At 47.0% G+C, this 12,732-nt stretch overlaps 2 protein-coding genes and 1 long non-coding RNA gene across 6 annotated transcripts in view; 2 read left to right on the top strand and 1 right to left on the bottom strand.

Annotated features, from left to right (window-relative positions):
• LOC101939406 (transmembrane protein 151B-like) overlaps positions 1-5,336 on the top strand; it is a 30,438-nt gene extending 25,102 nt beyond the window's left edge. Inside the window, exon 2 of the mRNA XM_005284654.4 lies at positions 1,753-5,336. Within this exon, the coding sequence (XP_005284711.1) occupies positions 1,753-3,183 (1,431 nt within the window). The 3' untranslated portion in view covers positions 3,184-5,336. The remainder of the gene's footprint in view (positions 1-1,752) is intronic.
• A 2,995-nt stretch (positions 5,337-8,331) lies between these two features.
• LOC101940323 (uncharacterized) lies at positions 8,332-11,224 on the bottom strand. Its single transcript, XR_006174256.2, has 3 exons — positions 10,981-11,224; positions 9,413-9,537; positions 8,332-8,470 (listed from the first exon to the last, which is right to left on the bottom strand). It is a non-coding gene; the product is annotated as an uncharacterized LOC101940323 (long non-coding RNA).
• A 28-nt stretch (positions 11,225-11,252) lies between these two features.
• The window catches only part of TYRO3 (TYRO3 protein tyrosine kinase), a 52,600-nt gene continuing 51,120 nt past the window's right edge, over positions 11,253-12,732 (top strand). For 3 of the 4 annotated variants that reach the window (XM_042849460.2, XM_042849459.2, XM_005284655.5), the window contains exon 1: positions 11,656-11,787. In XM_042849460.2, coding sequence (XP_042705394.1) covers positions 11,694-11,787 — 94 coding nt within the window. In that variant the 5' untranslated portion in view covers positions 11,656-11,693. Of the gene's footprint in view, positions 11,788-12,732 lie in introns of all 4 variants that reach the window. The other variant, XM_005284657.3, reaches the window with a different exon arrangement.

Genomic DNA, 12,732 nt, shown 5'->3' with positions numbered 1-12,732 from the left:
GCTTATCCTCACCCCTGAGCACATGGGCGAGGTGAGAATGGGTGAAGCGTTGGCTCTGCTCCTAACACATGAGGATAGTACAAGGACACAGTGAGACAGTACTGGTCAGCATGATCGACGTTGGCCTCCGCACACTGGCAGCCTAACCGTTGTCATGTCTTTTGCAGGCATCACAGCACAGTAAAGTTTTAAGAAAGGGTTTGCAGATGGTTACAGAGAGCACCTCCCAGGCATGAGGGGAAACAGGGGAGAAAGTACAAAAGGTGCTTGTTTGAAATTTAACACATGGGTAATGGAGGCTGGCCTCTTGGACTGGTCAGAGGCAGGAGATGACTTTTCCATACTGAATAAGAGATGATAGGTAGGGCGCTTAATTTGTGCCAGGGCTGAGCCCCGGCACCTCTAGGCTTGGCAGTTCATAGCCCCCGTGCCTCTGGGGTTGCTGCATCTGTTGTGAATGTAAAAAAATTGCTTGAGACACGGCACCTCTTTCATTACAAATTAAACCCTAGGTAGAGCTCTGTCATGAAGGGCCTGAAAGTGAAGACAAGCAGCTTGCGTTTGATACAACAGAGAAGAGGGAGTCCGTGAAAGGATATGAAGAGAGGGGTGACATGGTTAAAGAGACAGGCTAGGAAATGATCTTTGCCTTCTGAATGGATATGAAAAGGGCACAATTGCCTTTGTCAAGGCCAGAGAAAAGGATGTGGCAGTAATTGGGACGCAAGATGATAAGAAGACTGGATGAGAGTTTTAGCTGTGTGTATGGATAGAAATGGCCATATCTTAGAGATGTTAAGCAGAAAGAATCTACAAACCTGGATACGAGGACCTAGACAGAAGTCTGAATCGAAGATGACATCTGGGCTATTGGCATGAATGACAGGAAGAATGGTAGTGGTGTCCTCAGGGACTGTGAAAGGCGGTAGCGGGGAAAATTTTGGAAGAAAGATCTATGTTTTAGCCATATTTGGCCTGAGCTGAAGGCTAGACATCCACAAGGAGATGTCAGAGAGACAGGCTGCGATTTTAGTTTGACCAGAAGGAGAGAGGTCTGGAGTAGATTTGCTGTTGGTATAGGCCAGCAGCATGTTACTCCCATTGTGGAGCAAGGAGAAAAAGGAAAGGTGTTGTGCCTTAGAGAGGTTTCAGAGTAGCAGCCGTGTTAGTCTGTATCTGCAAAAAGAACAGGAGTACTTGTGGCACCTTAGAGACTAACAAATTTATTAGAGCATAAGCTGAGCCATTACAAACATTGAATCTATCTCCCCTTGTAAGTATTCTCACACTTCTTATCAAACTGTCTGTACTGAGCTATCTTGATGATCACTTCAAAAGTTTTTTTCTCTTACTTAATTGGCCTCTCAGAGTTGGTAAGACAACTCCCACCTATTCATGCTCTCTGCATGTGTGTATATATATCTCCTCAATATATATTCCACTCTATATGCATCCGAAGAAGTGGGCTGTAGTCCACGAAAGCTTATGCTCTAATAAATTTGTTAGTCTCTAAGGTGCCACAAGTACTCTTGTTCTTTGTGCCTTAGAGAGACATTTCTGAGGCACAACGCTTTCTGGGGCTACTCCTGTGACTGCAGTTTATACACCACACCTTACTGAGGGCTCTGCCTATAGGCCCAAGCTAGCCCTAAGGCATTCAGCAGCTAAGCCAAACACAATCTTGAAAGTAAGAGTCATGTATTATGTAAAATGACGCCACTGACATAAATTACTCTTTTTCTTGCTTCTCAGCAACGCCCTGTCAAGCAGTCCTTGAGTGCCTCCATGTGCAGAGAATCCCACTGGAAATGCCTCCTTCTTTCCATCCTTATGTATGGCTGCCTGGGTGCTGTGGCCTGGTGTCAGCTAGCTCGAGTCACCAAGCTCAGCTTTGATAGCTCCTTCAAAGGCAAGTCTATGATCTACCACGATAGTCCGTGCTCTGATGGCTATGTCTACATCCCCCTAGCCTTCCTCACCATGCTGTACGTGGCCTACCTGGTGGAGTGTTGGCACTGCCATGCCAAAAGCGAACTCCAGTACAAGGCAGATGTGGACAGTGTCTATGACCGTATCAACCGCATGCAGCAAGCCACTCCCTGTATCTGGTGGAAGGCCATCAGCTATCACTTTGTGCGACGCACCCGGCAGGTGACCCGGTACCGCAATGGTGATGCCTATACCACCACGCAGGTCTACCATGAGCGGGTCAACACACATGTGGCTGAAGCTGAGTTTGACTACTCTCACTGTGGATTCAAGGACATCTCCAAGGAGCTGCTAGGCTTAGAATGCTACACAGCCACGAAGCTGAAGTTCACCAAGTGCTTCAGCTTTGCCAACACAGAATCAGAGAACTCCTACCTGACCCAGAGGACTCATTTTTTCACAGAGATTGAGGGGCTGGATGACTACATGGAGGTCAGGGAAGGCATGCAGCTCAAAAACATAGACTTCAAAGAGCTTATGATGGCCTATGGGGACCCAGAGCATCTCCCATGGTACGTGTCCCACTATACTTTCTGGGTGGCAGCTGTCTTGATGATTTCCTGGCCACTGCGGGTGCTCATAGAGTATCGGACTGCGTACGTGCACTACCATGTTGAGAAGCTCCTCGGCCTAGAGTACACAGTGCCCGGCATAGCAGAGGAGCCCCTGTATAGGTATCGCATGCCCCGGGATAACACTCAGGACAGCACTGAACTGGAATGGCACATCTGTACCAACCGACAGCTGATCCCCAGCTACTCGGAGGCCATGCTCCTGGACCTGACAGACTCCCCTGTGTACAACGGCTACTCCATGTGTGGGTACAGTGAAATAGCTCATGGCTGTGAGCGCTGCAACCAGGCCTCCAGCAACTCCTCCATCTTCTCCCGCTACGCCTTCCACAGTGGCAGCGGAAACTCACGCCTCTCCCTCAACACCAGCCGCTTCTCTTTGTGCCGGGTTCATGGCTCCCACAGGACAGGCCTCGGAAGGAGCTGCAGCAGCAGCATTGCGGACCGTGGCTGCCAGGATGAACAATGTTGCTCTTACTCTAGTCAGCTAGCCATCAATGAAAACCCACCCACCTACCAGGATGCCCGCTTTTTCCCAGTGTTAATTGTGCACAGGCCTGAAGGGCACGAGGGGAGGCGCTTCTACATCCGGCGCTCATCCTGCCTGGAGACGTCTCTGTGATCAGGCCTTATGGCTCTATGGCTCCTCCCTCTCCGGGACAGCTCCATTGCACTAGTGCTGTTTGACAGAGATGCTATCAGCAGGGAAACCGTTAACTTCAAGACTGTGCCACCACACACTAGCTCCACAGGGCAAACTCTCCAATTCTAATTCCCCTCACTGCCAATGCAAGAAAATATATCCACTCTGACAAGCAGCTACTCGTTTCTCTTCCTCACATTTTCCATTACTTCCCCATCACTGGGTGTCCCCTCTCTTTTTTCCTCTTGTCTCCCCTTCTTCTGCTCATCAGTCACCCTTTTCCTTTCTTCCCCTGTTTCTGTCTCCTCTCTCATTCCCATCTCCATCCTCCCCTCACATTTCAGTCATTATACTTTGCACCACAACAGCAATTTTCACCTGAGGATCTCAAAGCACTTTGCAAACACTGATGCATTTAGCCTCCCAACTCTCTTGTAAGGCAGGAAACCGAGGCCCAGAGAGGTTAAGTGATTCGCCCAAGATCACACAGCACGTCAGTGGCAGAGCCAGAAGCAGAATTCAAATCTGCAGACTCCCAGTCACCTGCTGTTACCACCAGACCAGGCTTATCTTTCCCTCCTCCTTCTCTCATTTACTCCCTCCCTCTTTCACTGTCTCCTGTTCTTCTCTGTCCACGCCTGTCTTTCTTTCTGGCTGTCTCAGTTCTGCTCCTTAAGTTCTCGTCATTCCTTCCCAGGGTCTTAGAGAGCTGGATCTTGCCTAATCAAAGTGTCTTCCTTGTTTTCCAGGTACAGCCATTTAGTACTGGTAAGAAATTATATCTACACAGCACAAGTGTAATGGTCCATTTGTATAAACAAAGGGCCTGATACTGAAAGGTGCTGCGCACCTAGCACTTTCGCTGAAGGGTCAAGCCCCAGAATACTGAAGTTTACCAGTAAAAGGAAAGAACATGCTCCATCCCACCTTTCCTCCTACCCCATCACGCTCCCAGGCCTTGTCAGTAAACATTTCCTCCTGTTGCTAGCCCCATTTCCACTCTTCAGAGTTAGCAATGTTGGAGGCACTAATGTAGACTGAGTGCTGGTTGGCACCACCATTTTTAGCATTGTGACCCTATTTCCCAGGTACTTCATTCCCACACCTGGCACAGGAATGTGGTGGCCAAGAGGCAAAGGTGGTCTTTTGTCACCTTTGTGCTCCCCATATTCTGGGGCTGTTTGGGGGTTGCCACAGCCCTCAGTGTAAGTTAGAGCAACCTCAGAGCTGCTCTAACTTAAACTCTGCTTCCCATGCCTTCTATGGGCCCTGGGAAACAAAGAATAGCTGTAGCTCTGTTTACTAAGCTACATCCCCTGCCCCATTCTCAGCATCCCACTCCATCACCCCAACATCAGGGGTTGGGAGCACAGCTGTATCAGGCTAGTTCTATGCTGGCTAGGAGACCCATTTTGCAGGGGTATCCTTGGGGTGCTGTTTCTCCTCCTCATAAGGCCCCTTTATGCTGCCAGACCATGGTAAAGGTGCCTTAGTGTAATGGCAGATTGGCCCCTGTGTCATCTAATCCTGCTCAGAGCAGGTCTAAATGACACACTAGTTAAAATAGCAGCGGCAGCCCATGACACATGTACAACAGGGTACTCTACTGCCGGTTGAGCTGAACTGCCGCTAGCAACAATAAACAAGGCTCTAGGCTCAGCCAGTGGCATTCCTGCTTTCTCATCTTGGGAGTCAGCATTTTTTAAACATTTCCTAGCTCCAAGATCTGAACGAATCAAAGGCGGCTGGCCGTTCTCAGGAACTGCGAAGGGACCATCTCAGAATGCAAACCTGCATCCAATGAGTGATCGTCTAACACTGAACAAGACCTAGAAATGTTGTTGGGTGGATTGTGGACATCATGATTATCAGTGGCTTACAGTGAATATCAGAATGCAATACAGTATTTTTCAGAAACAAGGTGTTTTAATACCACATGGCTAATAAATAAGAAACATTGTCCACTAAGGGATTGTTAAAAATGCTTACTCCCAAATCAGTTTCTTATATATCTACTTGTAATTTGAAATCTGTACTGTCTGTTTGGTATGTGTAGATCAGATCTGTATCTATACATATACAGTGATTTCTTATGGCATTGACTGTTGCATCATGTAAAAATCCTTTCGGTTTAATTATTCTGTTTTGTAATACTGCTTTTATTTCAACACGAGAGATAGGGATTGCTTTCACATATGCAACACAAAGTTCATCTGTAAATGATGGTGATTGCAATCAAAAGGTTGTCTCAGTCTACAGGAATTTATCTATTTCTATAAATGTTTTATGCAAGTGCTTACCACTCTGACAGCTAGGAACTAATTACAAAAGTTAGGAAACATACCTGATGCTTTTAGTTTATTACTTTTAAAAAAAGTACTTAGAGTTACCTGCCCCAATGCTTAGAAGAGCCGGATCTAGGTTTGGGTGAGTTTTCAGAGATGGACTCAACCCAAAATCTCAATTGTGATAAACCTCAAACCTAGGAAGAATTCAGACCTAGATTCACACTATAATGAGCCACCCAAACCCTCAGATCTGAACAACGGCATACTCCACCACCACTCAGAACAGGGGGAGATTTTAAATCTAGATCAAGAGTCAGGTCTGAGCTCTATAGCTTGAGTTCATCTCTAATTATTTTTAGATGGAGTAGTTGAGACTGTTTAATATGATTCCCTTTCTCCTTTACATACACACACGCGCAGAGTTAAACTGAGAGCTTATGAAAGACTTAAGAACTGGAGGAGGCTGCAGCTTCCAGAAATACAGGAACTGGACACATTTCGGCATTATTTCCTACTAGAAGAGGTGATGGAGAGGTAGAGGAGAGGGAGAAGGGAACACGAAAGGAGACAGAAAAGGGATGATAGAGGCATACACACTAAGTGAAAGGAAGGGGCTCAGATGTGGATAAAGATAGCTCTCAGCCTGCGATCACACAACCATGTCAGATAACAAGGTTACAGTGCGAGTACCCCCAACACAGTTAAAATGTGGTTCAGTCTTGGAGCGTAGCTGGAGCCTACATCTCTGAACTGTGCGAAAGCCCCAGTCACGTCCAAGGCTCTAGCGCAGTCAGTTTGGGGACATGGTTAAAAGGATATTTAGGTGCAAGACTGAGACTGACCCGTGTTTCAACTATGTCCAGGGACAGCCGTATTGTAAGTGGGTCCCTAGACATGGTTATTACTGTGTAAAAGTTGTTATATGATGTAAACAAGCTGTAACAAATCCATTATTATGACGGGTTGGGCGGAACATGGGAGACAACTGTTGCCAAACCAATTAATTTTCAGTGAAATGTTCACTAGGTATATGCAGGAGCGCCGCCAACTTTTCTGCCACCCTAGGTGGCGGAAGGTCCTGCCCCAAAATGCCGCCCCCCATAGAGGCGGCGGAAGGTCCCGCCGCCGAAATACCGCCGCGGTTGCCGCCCCCCAAATGGTAGCGCCCTAGGCGACCGCTTAGGTCGCCTAATGGGTTGCGCCGGCCCTGGGTATATGCATTACCTCCATCAGAATGTCCCCCATCTCCTTGGTTATATCCTTGGCAGGGCTTGAAAAGCCCTAAGGATTCCCACCAAGTTTTCCTCCCCCCACTTTGAACATGCCTTGGGGCATAATTGAGGAAGCTACACCTTATCTTAGCAGGCCCACACAGCTGGGTTAGCTTCAGAGCTCATTCATGCTATTTGACAAAACAAAAAGCCCGATGCAGCTCCCATTCTGACCTAGTGCTGAACATGCTGGTTCAACCATCCCCAGCCAGCTCAGGAAGCATATGAACAGTCATCTTGGATCTCCTTCCCCACAGAGCAGAGCTACTCCTACTACTTGAATGGCACTTCACTGTCACTCTTGCCAGCACTTCAATTTACTAATGCAGGATGACAGGCCTATCTTCTAACAACTGTGGGAACAACTTGTGCCCTTTGAAGCTAAAGTCAGAGAATGGAAAGAACTGGACATTCACATCTTGAGTGTGAACTACGTCAGCTGTTTGGAGACCACCTCATTTAAAACATGGGGAATGCATGTACAACTGCAGGGGGATAGCGGTAAGCAATGACAAAGATGGATGTAATCTAGTAGTCTTTGCAGAACTTGATCCCTTTTGACACACAACAGGGACACTGGGACACTATAGTGAGGCCTTTATTTTGCAGCCATCAGAGAGAGGCTGCGATGATAATGAAGACAACAGGGCTGCCGGGGGGGGGGGGGGGGGGGCAAGTGGGGCAATTTGCCCCAGTCCCCGCAGGGGCCCCCTGAGAATATAGTATTTTATAGTGTTGCAACTTTTTTTTTTATGGAAGGGGCCCCCGAAATTGCTTTGCCCCAGGCCCCCTGAATCCTCTGGGCAGCCCTGGAAGACAAAGCTGCTTTCTCTTTTGATGGCCAGTTCTTCTTTTGTGGGCTCATTTTTCAGCAACCCTCATAATTAGAGCTGGTTGAAAAACAGAGCAAAAAAATCTGGCCAATATTTAAAAGAAAAATTTTCCCCTTGCCTTTAGAAATTTGTCAACACTTTGACCAGCTCTACAGTTGCTCAAAAAAAGGGGGGGGGGGGAAATAATGAAAATTTCATCACTAAATATTTCACCAAAATTTTGAATTTCAACATGCTCTGTTGGCACGTGACCCTTTGTAGGGCTGAGCTCTTTCTGCCTTTGCCAAAATGCAGATAAAGCATCCAATGGGTCAGGTGAAACATAACACCGCAATATCAAAATACAGGAAGGAAGGAGATAGATTAATTATGAGTCATTGTGGTGTGTGCTTTATAAATGGATGTGTAATGAACATTGTCATTGGTAGTCTAGGGCCAATACTACAAGGGCACCAGTACCCAAAATCATTGAAACTGAAAAGCAAGAAACATTTGTTCATGATCCTTTGAATCTTAAAAGCATTCAAAAGTCACAAGTTCTTTTTGATTTCTTCATGGTAATATAGCACTTCCCCATAAGTTTTCCCACAGCAGTTTGCAGTCCAACTGGCAAAGAATCCAGGATTTCAGTCCAATTTTCACACAGTTCTTCCTCCTTATCATTGCGGATATAACCGACTTCTGAGACGATATGAGGCCAGATCCTCAGCTGGTGTAAGTCAGAGTAGTTCTGTTGAATTCAATAGAGCTATGCCGAGTTATTCCAACTGAGAGTCAAGCCTATGGCCCTTAACAAAAAGTTCATATCACATACTCACGTTTGCAGAAAAAGCTGCTCCTGTAGGCTCATTTTTAGGGACACTGGTAATTAGACCTAGTTAAGAAACAGGAAAAAAAAAATCTGGTGGACGTTTAGACAATTATTTTCTATACTTGGTCAAAAATGTTTAAAATAATAACCATAAAAGAGTAAATACGTATTTCAGATCTCCCAGCAATTCTTAGGTGCATTCTCTATAGTTTCCTTGCCTTTACTTGAACTCACTGCCAAGATGAGGAGACGGGGCTGTGTGTAAGATAGCACATCAGATAAAAATCTGTATGTACAATTGTTTATATCTCATATAAATCTCTTGGGCGGCAGATCTCTTTTTCTGTGTGTCAGTTTTTCTATTATTCCATCTTGTTCTCTGCCCTGCTGCAGTTTGTTTCAATTATCTTGGCCCTGAGCACACTTGTATGTGAAACATTGTCTAATAATTACAGCATGGGACTGGGAATCAGGAAAAATGAGTCAGTCCTTAACTATGCCACTGACTCTCTGTGTGACTTTGATCAACTCACTTCATTTATCTATATCTGAATTTCCCATTTATCACTGCCTCAATTCCCCCTTCTCTAAATTGGGAATATTTTATACCCACATCAGAGGGATACTGTGACATTTGTAAACCTCAACAGTTGAAATCCTTAGATGAAAGATGCTGTAGAAATGCAAAGAGTTCATATAATTCCCATTACTCTTCACACAAGGCTGCTAAACCTTGAGAATATAGTTACTTTCTATAAGCAATGACCCACATAAATGTGTGCATCAATATACAGCATATATAGCTAGATCTGTACATGTGGATTTAAGGGAGAGAGAGAGATTAGCTACAGTGATTATACTGGAAATGCTTTATACTTTTAGCAGTCATATACACTTAGCATCATAGCCCAAGAACTGACAAGAGCACCATAGTCCCCACAAAGGATCTGCCATAGATTCCTCACCCCAAGAGCACCATGGCTCCCTGCTAGCTGTTTGATATACCTGATTTGTCAGTGTCTCCTCCTTGCCTTTTCATTTCAGATTGTAGAAACAGAGGAGGGAGAGAAAACACATTTTCATTCCAGTCATGCACCCTTCTTGGCATTGTTCCAACACCTTAGGGATTCCTAACAGAAATGCAAATGGATGAAGATTAGTATGAGTGCAGAGACCAGAGCCCGGGGCTTGGGAAACACTGGCATAAGTTATGTAACCCTGTTGTGCCTCAGTTTCCTCATCTGTTGAATGGGGATAGCAATACCTCCCTTCCTCACAAGGGACTTAATTCACAAATGCTTGCTGGGGAAGCCTGAGATGGAAGGCACCATACAAGTGCCACACGTATTAACTATGATTACAAATTGAAAATTGCACTGTGCTATAATGATATTTATGGTACCTTTCAGCTATGGTTCGCAGGGTGATTATGATGGAAGTACAGTGTCAGGGCAGGGGGGCTGGAACAATTTGTATAGTGGGGTGCTGAGAGCCATTGAACCCAACTGTAAACCCTGGATAGGATGGAAACCACTTCAAGCCACAGGGTGAGGCAGCACCCTCAGCAACCCTAGTTCCAGCACCTGTGTGTCAGGCTATTTGTTATAACCTTTACAGGATTCTTTTCCCCCTCTGGAAGCTAAAATCTGTTCCCTTTTCATAAGCTACATCATCCCTTACATTTTGACAAGCAAAGGGGGCCCAAATCAAGTCGACCAGACCTGGGGGACACAGAATATCCCCCAACTGTGCCAAAGCTCCTCTGCAGACGAGCTGCAGGGACTAGGCTTCACATATTGGGAGGAGGTTGGCCTTGGTATCATTTCCCCACCATAAGCCTTGTGGGGAAATACCTCTCTAGCATAATGCCTCATCAGTCAGCATTACCTTCAGTGCCTCACTGCTGCAGGCACTTCTAGAGGGGAGGGTTGAGGGCTTTGCTATGAGGAGATGCAGGTCCCAAAAGCAGTGCAGAAGCACAAGTGCACAGTGTGGATGACCAGGCCTCTTCAGTGTTTGGGAGATCTTCTGGGCTTGGGTCTGAACTGCCTAGTTGTGCTTGTGTCAGCAGCACAATCCATTCCCTCGTTCCCAGAGAGTGCAAGTCACAGGCACTTCTGCAGGAGGAAACCGAGGACAAAACTTTCAGACAAAGTTACCTAGTAAAATTAGTCTCCTAAAGCCATAGTTAGACACCAAAATAAGTGGTCTGATTTTCACATGCATTGACCAAGCCCCCAGTGACTCTCACTGATTTCATTAAGAGGTATGACTGCTCAGAACCGCTGAAAATCAGACCACTTATTTAGGAGTGTACATATGGGTTTAGGACCCTAATGAGCACCCAAATTTGAATATTTTTTTGCTTTTAATCTCCTTCTCCTAAATGCCCCCCTCCGTAGTGGACAAGCTAACCACAAAATGGTTTTCCTCCACCCCATAAGCATGCCCCCTTGTTTGTTGTAGGGTTGCTCACCACACAGCTGCTCTGCTGGCATTTATTTAAAATAATAAATAGCACCAAAGCATTTCCTTGGGGGGGGGGGGGGTGTAAAAGCCATATAAAGAATTACCTGAATCTTGCAAATAAACTCTTGCCAGGAAGGTAGGTTACATTTTGACTGATGCAACTTCGAATATCCCTTTCCCTCAGGAAATTCCTGGGGGAGACACTGACTCTGCAGATCTGTTATTTTCCACTTTATTAAAACTTCAGGAAGCTTGGATAATAAATAGATTCTATAAATATTCATGAGGAGTGATGTCATAGGTAGGTGTGTGGGGAGGGGGGTGCAAACCAGCTCTGTGACTGCCTGACAGCGCCATTTCCTGGAGGAAGAACAGGAATAAGAAGAGCCGAAGGAATTAGCAGCAGCAACAACAGCAGAGGGTGCCCAGAGCGAGAGAAGCAGCCGTGGCTGCGGGGACTCCATGCAGCCCGAGGCCAGCAGAGGGAGACCGCCCTGCCTGGCATTCCCTCTCGTGTAGAGTGACCCGCTCTGGGAGGAGGGAGGAAAAAGCGATCGGGATTTTGGGGGCTTCCTGAAACTTCCCCTACACACTCTTCCACCCCGGGCTGGCGCGGGGCAGCAGCAGGGCCCGCTCCCGCCGAGCGAGCCCAGGGGAAGCGGCGTGAGAAGTTTGCACTGCAGCCTCCCCTGGGAGCTTCTTGGGAAAGGCACCGCTTTGGGGAGGGGGGTTCCTTCCTCCTCCTCCTCTCGGAGCAAGAAGCAGCCGCCAGCGTGGAGCTGGGGGGGATGCTGCTGACGATGAAGATGCGGGAGAGATGGAGATGAAGCAGAGCATGGGGATCCCGGGGCTCCTGTTGCTGCTGCTGGAACTATGGGCGCTGGCGCTCCGGGACGCCGCTGCTGAAGCAGGTAAGGCTGCAGGGGCACAGGAGGGAGGATTACCGCTCGCCCCGGGGAGGAGGCTGAGCGCCGACCCTGGCAGGCTCTGTAAGGGGCTGATCTTCCGAGGGGTAGCGTGGAAACGTTTGGCCCAGCGGTTCTCGGCTGCTTTGCTGCTGCGGTGGTATTGAACCTGACGCCCAGCCAGCGGCGGTTGGCTTTTGCCCTGATCGTCAATTTCAGGAGCGCTGGGTCCGCCCCGCTGACACTGCACTGACTCCACTCCTGGGTCCAGACTGCGCGCAGGAGACGGGGCGGGGAAGGGGTTCCCCGGGGGGCTCCCTTTCTAGACCTGTCCACAGCACTTGACGGAGTCCTTCTAGTCTCGAGTGTATTGCTCAGATCCTCACCTACTTCCTAATCAGCTGGAGCTGAGACAAGTTACACTCCGCTGGCGAACACTATATCTTATGCGGGAGGAGAGGGAAGGTGACGATTAGCTTTTTGGAGGGCTGAGGTCTCCCTCCCTGCGCAATCTATGATTGTGAGTTGCTCTGTATGAATTGTTTTCATCGAACTATTTTTTTAAACGTAGCTTCTTTTTTATTGTTGCCCAATTGCCCGTAAATAGGTCTTGATTTTGACGAATTTAGTTGCTATTTTCAACGGCATAACACTTTTGTGAACAATTTTTAGTATATGTTCTCCAAATGGTTGGGATGCACCATTTGCTCTTTGCACCATGTGATTGGTCACCCAACTGGCATGGTAATGTTTCTGTCCCCTGATGGGATGACTTGGGCCATAAAGAGTGCTTAAAGTGAGGCTCCTCAATCCATATTTAGGCACCTAAATAAGTGGCCTAATTTTCAAAAGTGATGCTCCACATCTCTGACAATGAGACCATTTATGGATCAGACCATCTGTGCCTAAATGTGGGTTGAGGAGACACAGTAGGCAGCTACATTTGAAAAT

The sequence above is a fragment of the Chrysemys picta genome, chromosome 4 (assembly GCF_011386835.1).
Source record: "Chrysemys picta bellii isolate R12L10 chromosome 4, ASM1138683v2, whole genome shotgun sequence".
In the NCBI taxonomy this organism is placed as follows: Eukaryota; Metazoa; Chordata; order Testudines; family Emydidae; genus Chrysemys; species Chrysemys picta.
Note: the sequence above shows the minus strand (reverse complement) of the source record. Positions and strands in the feature narration are given on the sequence as shown.